At 33.4% G+C, this 14,981-nt stretch overlaps 1 protein-coding gene across 1 annotated transcript in view; it reads right to left on the reverse strand.

The window, feature by feature from the left end:
- The window catches only part of CNTNAP4 (contactin associated protein family member 4), a gene marked incomplete at both ends in the record, with an annotated part of 202,905 nt that overhangs the window by 20,946 nt on the left and 166,978 nt on the right, over positions 1-14,981 (reverse strand). The window contains 3 exons of the mRNA XM_083883231.1: positions 1,076-1,246; positions 9,970-10,097; positions 13,309-13,465. Of these exons, the coding sequence (XP_083739357.1) occupies positions 1,076-1,246; positions 9,970-10,097; positions 13,309-13,465 (456 nt within the window). The remainder of the gene's footprint in view (positions 1-1,075; positions 1,247-9,969; positions 10,098-13,308; positions 13,466-14,981) is intronic.

The raw sequence follows: 14,981 nt of genomic DNA on the forward strand, positions 1-14,981 counted from the left end.
AAAAAACATGGCAAAAACAATGTTGAAAACAGGGTACTTTTCAAATAGAGCACTATAGTTTGAGATGATGAAAAACCAATTCATTAAACACTACACAATAGTCTATAATTAAACTACCTACAGAAGGTGTTTTCCTATTTGTTTCATTAACAGAAGATGCTAACATGGACAAAAAAAATGAGAAAGCAGAATAATTTAATTTTTAATAAAAATATTTAATGCTTCCATAGCAATATTTTGCAATACAACATATAGATTTATTTTACACTTCTCCAGAAAATACTGGAGTCTGATAAAAAAACTGATTTGAAAAAAAAAATGAGGCGCTTGTCTAATCCCAAGGTAAAAAGTGTTCTAAAGAACTCTCAGAGTCACCAGGCAAGCAGAAGACTTTTCAATTAATGTGATATTTCAAATTAATTCAAAAGACTAATGAAAAAAATGTTTCATCCTTTCAAATTCTCTCCCCTTTAATAATAAGCAATGTAAGAATAATGCATTGAGTCAATTAAGATAAAGATTTCATTTTATGTTGGTCACCTTATGTCAGATTTAGTGGGATATTTAATTCTCTCGTAGGCAACAAAAGACTATTTCTACTTGTAAGTCTAAGAATTTTGAGTCTGCACAGATTAAATGAAACAAAATTGGAAAAAAAAAAAAGAAAAAGAAAAAATATGAGAATGCTTGACTTAAGATATTGTGCCACAAAATATCTTAGTCACGCATGGTGACTGAGTGAATCTTCCAGCAGCCACAAAAAATGCCTGGCCTTAAAATCTGGAGGAATAGAATTTGGCAGCAGAGATGCACTGAACACAAGAAGCAGAAACAGTCTTAGCAGTCAGGGGCTGATTGCTGTGCCCTTAGATTAGGAAACCTCTGGGGCAGAAAATTTCTTCAAATGGATACTTGTTTAGTCTCAGTGCTGTGATTTTTTTTTATAAGATCTGGTAGTAGTAGAAGAAATAATAAAGGTAGAAAACAGTTTTTAAATACTCTCCCTTTAAATTAAATAAAATCCAATTTTTATAATAATAACAACAACAAAAATACCATCAGTCATGTTACTTACACTGTAACTCTATCCTTATGAAGTCTTGAATTCCTAGGTTCTCTAAAAACACTCCTGAGGAAGCAGTAGTTTTAAAGAAAAATGAGACATCTGCACTGAGTTCTCCATGGAAGGTGGGGAAATGCAGGTAGGATGTCTCTGTGTTGAAGGAAGCTGAATTCCAAAATGTTCCTGGTTAACAGAATGAAAATATGAGAGATACAGTGTTATCTAACATTTCTAGTGTAAGTTTTATAACTGATAAACAAAGGGAAATCTCCAGGTCTAAGTTGCAGTGTTCAAATAGTCTCACATCCACAGAAGCTGCCCTAGAAATTCGTAACAAAAAAAGGGCATTATCAGAAATGTGGAATATTGTTTATCAAGAATAAAGGTGTTCAGCACAGGCAACAAAACCTCAATTATTAGGAAAAAAAAAATCATCTCAGCTGGGAAGTCTGGTCATGGCCTGATGTATCCTTTCATGAAGTAAACAATCAAAGCACCTCTGAATGAAGTGCTACACCTACATTATAGTAATGCTATAATGTAGTTACATTACATTACATATAGTAATACTCTGTTTAGCCTGGAAAAAAGGAGGGTTGTGGGGTCCTTATTGTTCTCTGTAACTGCCTGAAAGGAGGCTTTAGTGAGGCAGGAACCAGTCTCTTTTCCCAGGTTACAAGTGACAGAATGAGAGGAAATGGCTTCAAGTTTAGATTAAATATGACAAATACTTTTTTCACTGAAAGGGTTGCAAAGCATTGTAATAGACTTCCCAGAGTGGAGTCACAATGCATGAAAGTGTCTGAAAAACTTGTGCATATGGCACATGAGGTCATGGTTCAATGGTGAACATGAGGGTGGTGCAAGGCTGACAGTTATGACTTTTTATCTTAAAGGTCTTTTCGAACCTTTAAAACCCTAGGATTAGTTAGTACAAATTATGAGAGCTGTTAAATATATTTTTACATAACAAGGAAAAGAGACTTGTTATCATTGTAGTCCAGTGAAATTTGCCAGGTATCCTATATTCAAAGAATGTAGGACAAATATCCTTGCAGTTACTGTAGAAGAAATCAAAGCAATAAATTTCAGAACTTAGTAAGTTAGCATAGGTATTTTCCTAGTTTTATTTATTTTTAAGCTAGCATTCAATCACAATTTGCAAAATTTTGTTACTGATTATTAAAATGCTGATGTAAGTTCTCTAATATCACCCTTTTCTAATAAGGACATAACCTTCATTTATGCTGTTCAACTAGAAGTACCTTGTTAATATTGCTGAATCCTTACAGATATATCAGTATTTATTTATTATGCTATATTGCTTTCTAAACCAAATAAGGAATTCAATACTCTTATCTGATTGATCACACTCATTGCATATTCTCCTGATAATGTTGTAATCATGGTTGAACAGTTATGCAAAACTGTACTGTATGTGGAGGTGTAGTCCACAGCAAGTGAAGTAAAATTGAAGTCCATTCCTTCATTCCACCAGTGTTCTTAGCATTTTAGGAAGAGTTTGGATCCCAAACGTAGAAAACCCTGGAAAACCATCATGGCAGGATTTTCACACATATTCTGGCAATTTCTCACTGTGACTTTTGACATTCAGGAGTACTGGCAGCTCTAACAAGTTAAAGTAGCCATGGGGACAACATTTACATGGTAAGGCAGCTGTGAACAGATGTGAGGGGAGGGGAACACATAGCTTTGCACCTCGCTCTCCTGTGCTGCCTTATGGGCTTATTGAGGATCCCAACCTGTGAAAACTGCCACCAGACAAAAGCAGGAGCCTTACATATTGGCATCAATTTTAAGCCCATATTCCTCAACTGTTTCAGGTCATGGCTCCCACAGAGCAAACTTCACAACACTTGTGAGTCAAGTGTATCACAGCTATTTAAAAACAATGGGATGGCTGTTACCAGTAATTCAAACACAATGGGAAGTTTAATACTGTAATTTAAACAAAATTGGTACAACATTGCCAGCCTTTAAGAAGAGAGGAAACAGTGGCAGTAACAGTCCAGTAAAGTAATGATAAATTAGCTTCAATGAAGAATTTGAATGATATTTGTAAATCAAAATTGAGTCCTTCGGGAAGGGCAGGGATAGGAAGTTTTACTTTTTCTCTCTTAATTTACTGCCCTTTCTTGTCTAACTGTTCTTTTTCTCAGCTCTGAGAACTATGTGATTTATAAAGCAGGTTAAATACAGGGTTAGGAAAAGTATATTACAAGATATCTTATATTGTTGTAAATCAGGTTGGGAAAAGAACTTCTTCAGTTTACGACATCTGGCTCACAGTCACCCATCTAGTTTTCTGGAACTGTCAAACACCATTTGGTTGGGAAATCAATATAATTTAGCATTTTATCTAAGAAGTAAGACTGCAGCCTTCTATGTACAAAAAAAGAAGGAAGATCCTTCTAAAGCTATTTTTATTGAAAAAACTTACATAAGATTTTTTGGCATATATCAACTAGTTTTACCAAATTAAAACTGTAAAACAAAAAAAAGAGAAAATAATATTAAGACAGCAAAATTAGTCTTTTCAAAACACTCGTGCAATTGCAATTTTTAGCACTCTACAAGTTCCTACTTGAACTGAAATCTGTTCATAATTTGTATCAATTCCTTATGATATATCTAATGGTTGCATCCTCATTCTGCCAGCAGGGACACTGAGTGTTGAAGCAGAGAAAATAAAGATCTTAAGTTGCCAAACAGTATATTTTATACTTTTAAACCATGGATAAAAGACCAGAAGGGAAAACTATGGTCATCTAGTTCAATGTCTGATATGACAGCGACTATATAAATTCCCTGAATCAATTGTCTGAAAAAGAGAATTTAGTCTAGGAAAAATATTCAATTGATTGCATTAAAAAATGTCAATTTTATGGAAAATTCAAAAATGCTTTTACTCTCAGTCTGTGCATATGTATGAATTCACACACAGTCTAGCTTCAAATCCCAAACATTAAATAATTTTCTGATTTCTTGCTTTCAAGAACATAATTTGAAATTTCTTCCTCTGTGAAACTCCTTTTAAGTTTAACACATCACCTCAGATTATGCCCAAATTCAGCAGAGATTTAAATGCTTTCATTAAAAAATGAATCTCAACTTCTTTAATGCTATCCTTTAACCTTACATTCTCTTCCTATATTGTGAAACTGTAATCACAGACTAGTATTAAACCTCTTGATTATGCAGGAAGCTGCAAAGACAACCTAAACAATGTTGATTAGACAGAGGTTAGGACAAATATGAATTAATATTAATTTATATAAGGCTAAATAAGGGGAAAGAGTTGAACATACAGTTTACAAATACTTTTGTTATTGAAAGTAAAAGAAATGCCCTGATTTCTCAGGGTAATGAAGAGAGATGAGACAGATTTTTTGCTAAATTCCAAATTTACTGTGCTGTTTTAATTAAAGTATCACTTATGATTGGTTAATACTGTTAGTCTCTGTTACATCCAAAGCTCACACAATTTGTTTTTTCCTTCTTCATTTAAATGTCAAACAGATATTGAATGGATTATCTGCTTGCATTTACATGCTTGCACTGTCATTTTGCAGTTGAATTTACTTTTTTTTTAATTCAGCCAAGTAAATGACACTCCATCAAATACCTTACTAGAGTCTATCAGTCCTTTCACCAATACTACCCTTATCTTTCTTTAATGTAAATTCATGCTGAATGGTATATTTAAAATGCATTATAGTATCTTTATATTATTTTTTTATTAAGATCTATACCATCAAATTTTTTTGGGCCCAAGAATCAATCTTATGCTGACAGATTATAATCACCCATTTAATACGCATAATTTTGGTATATTAGCTATATTTCAGTATTTTGGATTTATTTATACATCCTAATACTTACTGGAAATTCATAGTAAAAGATCAGAATATTTCTACTCAGCTCTTGTAATAAAAGAACAAGAACAAAAAACACCCAACATAGAAGAGTGGGTTTTTTTTAATCTTTTCATACTATCTTTACTGGAATTTATTCAGCATCTAGCTTTTACTTCAATAATGACAAAAATAATGGAGATAATGCCTTCTTTTTTCATGAAGACCACAGAATTTCTATCTGGTAATGTACTAAATACTTTGTTCATTCTCATATGGTTCAAAATCTTTCCTGCTATCCTGCTCAGTTGATATAGGTTAATGTTAATCTTCCTTATATTTAGATATATTTTTCAATCCAGCAGTCTTACCATACAATTTATTAAACATATTGTATTGTAGAGCAGAAGAGGGAATTTAGAAATTAATCAGTAATAAATCAGTACTTTATTTTGAAGGTGACAGAAAAGTGTGAGTGCTACTTATACGTGTGGTGGTGAGTGTTGCCTAATACTATTGAGTTTTTTTAAGTGGCCATATTTTTCTAGAATATTTTTAGTACTTTCACTGTACCTTGGCATCTTATAGTTAGGTTACTTTATCACAAATGCTGAAAAAAGTCAATAACATCTGAATGCATCTTTTTAAACTTTATAAAATAAACTCTATCTATATTGCCTTTGGGTTTTGGGGTTCTTTTCTTACAGAAGGCTACTCTTTCTTGTCTTGCTCTGACTAATATGGTTAGTTTTTCTTACAAGTAACATACTTCATTGAAGATATTAGTCTTAAAAACCTAAAATAAAGAAGCCAAGTATAGTAATGGAATGTTAAATAAAGAGTGAAAATAAAAAATATGCAACAACAAATAGACAACTCCTGCTGGACTGCATTCGATGCACAACTTTTCAGAAGCACCCAAATAAGTAATTCTAAATTGGAAATTTAGTCAGCGGAGTGCATAGTTTATGACAATTCAATTCAACCAGTTATTCATAGTTCTACTTTATTTTGTTGTGGGCATAAACAATTTTTATTTTCTCCCAAGTTCTTGTCCCACAAGAACTTGATTATTGATATAATAAGAATTTATGATCTTTTAGATTTGAGTCATTTAATGAAGTAATGAACATATTATAAATACCAGTAAACCTTCTCCTCCATGTTTTTTACGTGGTATACTAGTCAGTTATTCTGAAAAACTTGTCTGCCAGATAGAACAAAAATTTATTTAGAAAAGGATATTCCCCTGCGAAATACAATTGTATCATTTAGTTCTGGAGAGCAACAGAAGAAAAAATAAACAATGATCTCTTTGAAAAGTAGTCAAATCACACTGTAAGCTCAAGAATATCTTCTTCCTTGTTTGACAGCATTTCTGAAAAATGGGTATTTTCCACTGGACCTTTTTTGCATTCTTTGCTTTTTGCATTCTTGCAAGGTAATTGTCATTAAAAGTATATTTAATTAAACCCTCATGGGTGTCAACCTCAGGTTAGGAAAAAAGGCTAATAATGGTCTGCTTTCTTTCTGCAGCTTCAAATCACCCCTAGAAGCAGTGGCCTGGCAAGAGAGTTTAAATTTCATCAGTTTTGTCTAGTGTAAAAATTAATATGTAGAATTCAGAAATTACTGCAAGTCATAGCTCTTTACATTATCTGTAAAACTAAATATTAAAGAAAATGTTCATTATCAAATCCACTCCTTATATACAATGACCATTGGAAAAAATCTAAGTCCTACACTTAGTATTTATTATAACACACAATATACTGTACTTAGTATTTATCATAACACACAATATACTGTATATGAGGAATTATAATAATATATTTTAATACAGTCTACATATTATTTATATATATATATATATATATATATATATATATATATATACATAAAATTTACTATGTAGGATATATCACAGAATCAATTACATTGCAAAATGTAATGATTTTACATTACATCCAACTTTTAACTGGACACCACCTTGTCAACTAGACAATAGAACTGAGTGCTCTGTCCTTTTTCCTTAAACACTTCCAGGGGTGATGGCTCCACAGACTCCCTGAGCAGCTCTCCAATACTTAACAACCCTTTATGTAAAGAAATTCCACTGATGTCCAGCCTAAATGTCCCTTTGTGCAGCTTCAGCCTAGATCCTCTTGTCCTGTCACTGTTGTCTGGGCAAAGAGACTGACTTCCATCTGGCTGCACTCTCCTTTCAGGTGGCTGTAGGTAGTGATAAGGTCATCCCTGAGCCTCTTTTTCTCCAGGCTGAACACCCTCAGCTTCCTCAGCCTCTCCTCATGAGACTTACCCTCTAGGCCCTTCATCAGCCTCATTGCTTTTCTCTGGACTTCATTATATATCGTGCTATTAAATGTTTGTACAAGAATTTCATAATATTATACATTATAAATTTATTTTATTATACATTATACATATAATATTTCATAATATTATACATTATAAAATATTATATATATATAGAATGCCACAAATTATATAATAACTTGTATTTAGATATTATATTATATACACCCATAGAATTTGTGGTTTTCTTAACAAATTGCACTTTGACTTTATGTCAAAATCTATGACATAATTATTTTCCTTCAGAAATTTTATTGTTTTCCCGAAATTTAGTTCTTTCCTCCTTAAAAACATGTCTTCTCATAATGTCTTTATGATGTAAATGACTGAGAAAAATTGCATGATTTAACAATAAAAATCAATGTTCTTATTCCAAGGTTTTTTGCTGTATTATGACCATGAACTGTTATTTTCTGAAATCTTTTCACTGAGCTTATTTCAGATCAAAATTGCTTCTTTTTGAAGTCAAATACTACAATGTCGTATGACATTACAAGAATATTTCTCTGACGTTCAGACTGAGTTCTTGTGCTTGTTCTCATATTTTAGAATTTCCAATCACAGCTTGTCTAGAAATACTGTGATCATTCATCATCAGTGTGAAATATTGCAGCAATTCGATCACCCAGACTAAGAAAACATCAAATGAAGTTAGGGAGGTCAAGGTGTGTCACAACTGTCTGTATGTTTTAAAGATTACTCTGAGGAAGCTAGTTGACTTCCATGTTTTAAGATCTGTCACATCTGAGGTCAGGTTAGATAATTAATAATAGTTGGGAACTTGGTGAGTAGTGGAATTCAACTTCTTTCCCCCAGTAATTAGAACTACATAAGCTCTAAATGTTTCTGTCTCATTGCTGCATTTGTCACTGGCTTCATTGTCTGTGGCCACAGTGGAGTCCTGCAGCATCACGGGCTGAGTGAGCATGGCCAGACAACTGAGAGAGGTGGTTACCCCCCTCTATTTGACATTTATAAGAGAACACCTGCACTGGGCTTCCAATTTCCTTTCCCCTAGCAAAGGAAAACATTAATAAGAGTAAGTGTTGTGGAGGCCACCAGAATGTTCAGGTCTGGAGCACTTGTCCTACCCTTGAGGCTGGAGGAAAAGGGGTGCTTCAGCCTGTGGAAGGAAAAGATTTTCTGGAAACCTGATAGCACACTCCAAAACCTAAGGGGAAGTCATCAGAGGGTCTTTGCATTGGTGTAAGGTGTGAGTATCAAAGCCAGTGGTTATGAGGAAAGCACCAAGTTTCAGGCTTTATAAAAGAAAAAGAAAGTCTCACTGAGGACAGCCAAGTAGTGGAAGAGGCTGCCCAGAGAAGCAGTGCAGGCTTGGGTGCTTCACACATCAGTTTGACACTGAGAAACCAGATCTCAACTCATGGATAATTCTGTCACTCTGAATTAAACCACAATACTATATCATAGCCCCATGATATGTACGACAAATGATCAATTCAGAATCAGATGTCACTAGTGAAGCGAAAGAACCCAATGGAATTTTTAAGCCTTATAAATTTTCATAAGAAAATTAGAATTCAGTGTTGAAACACACATCTGTTAACAAATCTTCCAGGCATGACACAAAAATAAATACATACTAATTTATTTTTTAAAAATCTATGTACTTTCCTGAGTGAGCTTAAAAGTATAAATCAGTACTTTACTGGTATTTCTCTTATAAGCTGAAGAAATTTGAAAACCAAACATGATATCATATGATGAAGGAGGAAAATCATGTAAAGAATAAAAAATGTCTAAATATTACATCTATTATATATTAAATGTAATAATTATTATAGATAACAAGTAAAATCATGAAAACTCACAAGGTAACATGTGATTTAAAGAAATTTACCTAATTGAATATTATAATAACTTACTCATCAAATATGGCCCATCCAACTCTTCAGTTGAGTTCTTTGGGGTTATTTATAGCATTTATTCTCCTAATTCCTAATTTTTGGTTACAAACTGCAGCACACATAGAACTTTGTGTAATACATTACTATTGAACATAAACCAAACGTTCTCTTTGAATAGGGAAATTATTAAAAACAAAAGTATCACAACAGATCTTCAACAAGGTGTCAGTTTTGCACAAACATATTATTCTGGTTACCACATATATGTATTCAGAATGTAAACCTAGAATTATTGTGCAAAATTATATAATTTAAATTCTTACATGCAGTTGAAAATTTGCATGTAGATATTGCACACACTGAATCACTCTCCTACAATATAGTATTCCTGGCTGCATAAAAATTCAGAGGAGATAATACATGCAACGTTTTGTGATAGATGCATGCATAGCTAGTGAAGGTTATGCCCCCAGGACATGCTAACCAACTATGAACTCCTCTTCATGTAATGCTTTATTCATAATTTAATTCCAGTTGGATAAACCAAAATATCTGTTTGAAAACTATTATAACATTTTTTGTTATCACTAGTGATGTGTATAATGAAAAATACATTTTTACAATTTTGATGGTTTGCACTGGATGATGGTGGTCTTTTTTCTAATTCCAAAAAGAAATGGATGGAATTTGTAGAGAAATCTATCTTAGGCTTGTAAGAAAGAACATTTAAAAGTTATTGCAAACAAAATGCATCACTGTTTAGCAAAACTCTTCAGTAGTTACTTACTATCACCACGGCAAAGCAAAGGCCCCAGTTTGTAAGCGACTTCCGAATTTGGTCTGTCAGTATCTGTGATCACAATTTCAGTTACTGGTAGATGGTCCTTGTAGGAGAGGAAGCCAGTATCATTAGTCCTGAAAAGGGAAAATGAAAGCCACAGCTCTCCTAAATGTTTCCAATAAATATTTCATTATAATTGACACATTCCTGAGGAAAAGGAAAGAAACTAAGAAACTTAAAATAAAATAAAAAAGGCTGCCTAAGTATGTGTGTGTGTACATGTGTTTGTACATGTGGGATACAAAAAACTGTGAACAGAGACTTATGATTTAGGGTTGATATTGGGCTCATTTGACAGGACTGAAATAATTCATTGGAAGTGGGTGGTTTTATGGTTGTGCTGATCTACACAAGTGTGAGAAAATTCCTTTTTAATAAATGGGCACCTAACTGGCTGCCTAAGACAATGTATTTGCTCAAGTCAAATTTGAAAATTAATTTTATTTTGCTGAGGACATACTGTATCTGTAATTGGCTCCATCATTAAAACTGAATATTTAATGGCTTAATATAACTTTCAAGTAAGTCCAACTTCTTTAAGGTTTTTCCACCTTGACAAAAGTTTTTAAAAAATCAAATAGAAATGTACAAAGTCATGCTGATTACAGGAAAAGCAGTATGCTACAAATATGAAACTCGCAGAAAAGCAAATACGCAACTTTGCTCTGCAACTCAGAGCACACATCTAGTACTTGTAATATTATCCCTAATTCCTTGTTAGAAATCTTTGTTGACTTAGTGCCGGAACTGAATTTTTAAATTACATAAGCATCAGTCTTGGCCCTAAAATTCCTTTCCCTAAATCCATGGAAATGTTCAGTTACTAAGGATTGTTCTGGAAAACAATCTGTCCATCCAATTCATTCAATCTTCCCTCTAAAAGGCAAAGCAAATAGTTCAGAATGAACAGCAGAAACTCATAGAGGAGAAGTGATCTAGAAGCCCCATCGCTCAGAGATTAAAAATGAGACATACCTCAGGAAGAAATCCATGTTTCTCTGAGAATGTCATTAGGCTTAGCAACCTTGTCTTTCAGTGCACAGTGCACTGGGACTGAGACAATAGGGAGAGACTCTGCCTTCGTGCTGAATAAAATTAGTGACTTTTTTCTACTCTCTCTATCGTCATCATCTTCCTCCTGCATACAATTTGTTTACCTGTTTTGGAGCACAGTGCATACAAATGGACATTTTTTTAGTAAACTATTTTGCTTAACTGATGAATGCAAAATATATGGTTTTTTAAATGTTAATTTTTCATGAGGTGAGATATTGCAGGTTTCTAATTTAGTACAGAAAGAAAATCTCTGAAAACACCAGAAGCAGTTGCTTCAGTAAAATGATGCTGTAAACAAAAGGAAACTGAACAGAAATTATATTCTGTGGAGAGGATTTGCAATTTTTAAATTGTTAGGACCATATTTTTTAAAAACAATATTTCTGTTCTAGAATTCGAGAGACTTAAAGTTTTTGATTGGTCAAATAAAGAGTTTAGAGTTAAATCTATGTCTGATGTATGAAACAAGATAGGTTTCACTTTAAAAGTACACTGTCAGTGTTTCAAAACCACGGTGTGTAACTAGTTCTCTGTGCTCAAAATGCATCTCAAATAAGCATTGTTTCTACCTACTTTTTCCATCCAGTGAACAGTGTCTAGTCAACTGATTCAAAACAGTAGCCTCTAGGGAATCAAATACAACTTCAATCACAAGTACCAAAATGAGTGTACTCATAATCTCTGTAACACTGGAGTCACTGGGAAGAATCTCTACCATCTAATCTCTTGTAAGTGTCAAAGTGGATACAAACAGAAATATAAACCCAGAGTTATTATACTCACAATTTAATATATTCATAAACATCTCAGCAACTTACTAGAAGTGGATGTGCTTGTGAAGACATGCATATAATCCTCTCATCTACTGTATTTATAAATATGTTACCATGATAAATTAGCCTGTATATGTGAGCATGGATTGAATGAATGATAAAACTGAACAAGAATATTTTACATCTATGAGCAACTGTCCTATTTTTTCCCTCAAAATGCATTCGTCTTTCAGCATTAATTTTTGTGATAGAAATTAATATTGTTTTCATTTTCATACAGCATAATAATAGGAAAATTCTTAGTGTTATGTGTGTTTCTTTAATCTTTCCATTGGAATAAACATTACAGATATAACCCTGTGAATTTTATTGCAATAGCAAATTCTTTTCTCTCAAAATCTTTAAAGGCTGTGAAGAATTGTTCTTTGATTAACTCCTTCTTATACTTTCATTTCTGTGTCTGTTGAATTCCCTGCTCATTTGAGGGAATAAGCATTTTCCAAGCCAACTCACTACTTGCTTCTTTATAGGAAAGGTGGACCCTCAGAAGAAAAAAAAAAAGTATTGCTTGATTTTGCACACATCAAGCTGCTCCTAAGCATTTTTTTTTACATTTTCCCACTTTCAAAAAGAATAGATGTTGGTGTATTTTTTAAAATGCATATATTAATGTATTCACTGAACTTGATTTATGTAAGTTAAATGGACTTCAAAATTTTTAGAACGTAGAAGTTTCTTCAACTGAAGATCTTTCATCTGATAAGTCCCTCTGCTTTATCAAATCCTATACTTCACTGGAGCTATTGTTGAGAAAGTTGTATCTGATCCCACTACATGAAAAGTCAGGTTCAAATTTGACATTCTAATAAGAACTCATGACCATGTCCCTGTATTATTTACTTGGAAGTTATTGCAAAAGACACCAGAGAGTTTTAGGCAAGGGGAAGACGTACATCCTAGAAATCCATTCATTCCATTTGAGTAGGACTCCATATGAGTGCTTTGCTTCATTGATAGCAAGAGTATTAATTTCAATTATCTATGTTGTAGATTTTAAAGAGTGTAAAAAGTCTAAACCTTAAAGTGTGGTTATAAATTATGCTAAAAATTTAACCTTTTTCACATTTTATTTTAACTTTAATTCCATACAGAAGTCTAAAACTAACTGAAGTTATGCTAAAGAATTATTGTCTAAATCTATAACATACAAAATACTAGAAGACTAGAAAGTATGTGCAAGATTAAACCTTAATTTATATACCTTAATTTATATACCTTATATGGTATATAGCAATAACTTGGTGAAAAATTATGCTCTATAGCAAAGAATCAGATGAAACTATGATAACTTAGATTTGCAACTGCCTTGGTATTATAAATGTGCTAAGGCCTGTCTATTTTCTTTATTTGCTTTTAACAAAAGAAGTATTGGGAATAATCAACAGTAAAAAGTCACCATTCATCCCTGTCCGCATCACAGTTGCAGTAATGCTGGGAATCAATGCAGCTTCCCTCCAGTCCACAAGCACATTTTTGTACAGCAGGAAAGGAACCTCCCCAGTAAGTATGAGTTTCATTTGTTCTTCCAATCCACCAGCTCAGTGGCATCCCATCTAAAAAGCAGGTTAGAGAAAATCAATGCCCAGTCTTGTCTCCTACCTCTCTCAGGTTTCCCATACAAATAATTTTCCAGAAGTTTAAGAAGACAAAAATCCCTGCTCAAATCTAAAACCTTTAAATGACCAGGAAAAAATATATTTCCACCTTCACTTGGTAATTATTCATTTTAATACTTGTTATCATGTATTAAGTGATTGTCACAGATTTTTGCTTGCATTAGTGGAAAAGGGAACTCGCAGTACCTAGTTCAGCCAGCCATGACATTAGAATAATTTATCTTAAGCAGTCCATTTATATAATTCATTTTAAAATGGTCCATGAAATAGGAGATATAATCATCCTAAAAATCAGGGTAGTTTATATTCCCAAGTAAAGATCAATTTCAGATGTTGGAACTACCAGAAATAGAATGAGGAAAGTCACAGAAATGGCCTCATTCAACTACCAAGAGTACTACTACCCACATCTGTGATGATCTTTAAACAGCCGAAGAGTGGTGTTAATCAGAACTGTCCAAAACCAGCTGTTAGGTCATGGACAGCAGATTCAGAATTTATATATTCAGAGACAACAGAAATCATGTTAATGGTGCTTCCATAAGCAAGATGATATACCTAGTGAGCAGAAGTGAGGTTGCTCAGGACTATTATATCTCTCTGTGGTGCATCCAGTCAGCATTGTTTGCAGCAAAATGATAAAACTGTATGTTTCCTTAGTGTTACAGTACTGCAGAATAAGCTTAGAGATATTGCCAAGCAAGCATAGCAACAAAAGAAATATCTACAGAACACATAATATCTAAACAATATGAACCATAAAGATAAACCATCTCAAATGAGATGGAAGAAGGGTGATGGATGCATGGAAAGTTGAGGCATTAGAAGAAATCAAGTGCTGTTAAATTATAGTTTCTTAGAGATGCATTCCTTTTTGTTTCTGCTGGAGCTCCAGTTTCCGCACCTGGCCCCCATGAAGAAGCTGGAATTTATTCCAGTCTCAACCTTACTTACAACTGCTACTGCTTATTAAACCTCACTCTTAGATAAGACCTCTGCTACACTGACAATCTTTCAGATCGTGAACATATTGACTGCATTCATTACCACACAACTGTCAGCCCAGCAGGCCGAAAAACAGTGTGAATAGTTTTTCAAAAAGTCAAGCTTGCATAATGGCATCAATGTCCAATATCAGTGTTTGTGTTTGCAAACCATCACAGGAGGAAGAAAACCCAGAGACTGTGTATAAATAATTTATCAGACAACACTTTAAAAAGGTTCTAACAACGAAGACTGTAAAAAGCAGAATATTTCTGCTGCTTTAACAGCATGTCTTAGGTTTATATTGTAGGAATGAATTATCATTCCCAGTGTTCCACTAGGGACATTGGGGTATGTTTAAAAGCTGGTCTCAGTTATTTGTTCATACAGCAGGGTGAGGAGAGATTATTTACTGAAATGCTGCAAGTTCATACTGATTAGCACAGATTTTTTTCCCTGCCTTGGCAGA

Source organism: Zosterops lateralis, assembly GCF_965231275.1.
Source record: "Zosterops lateralis genome assembly, chromosome: Z".
Taxonomy (NCBI): Eukaryota; Metazoa; Chordata; class Aves; order Passeriformes; family Zosteropidae; genus Zosterops; species Zosterops lateralis.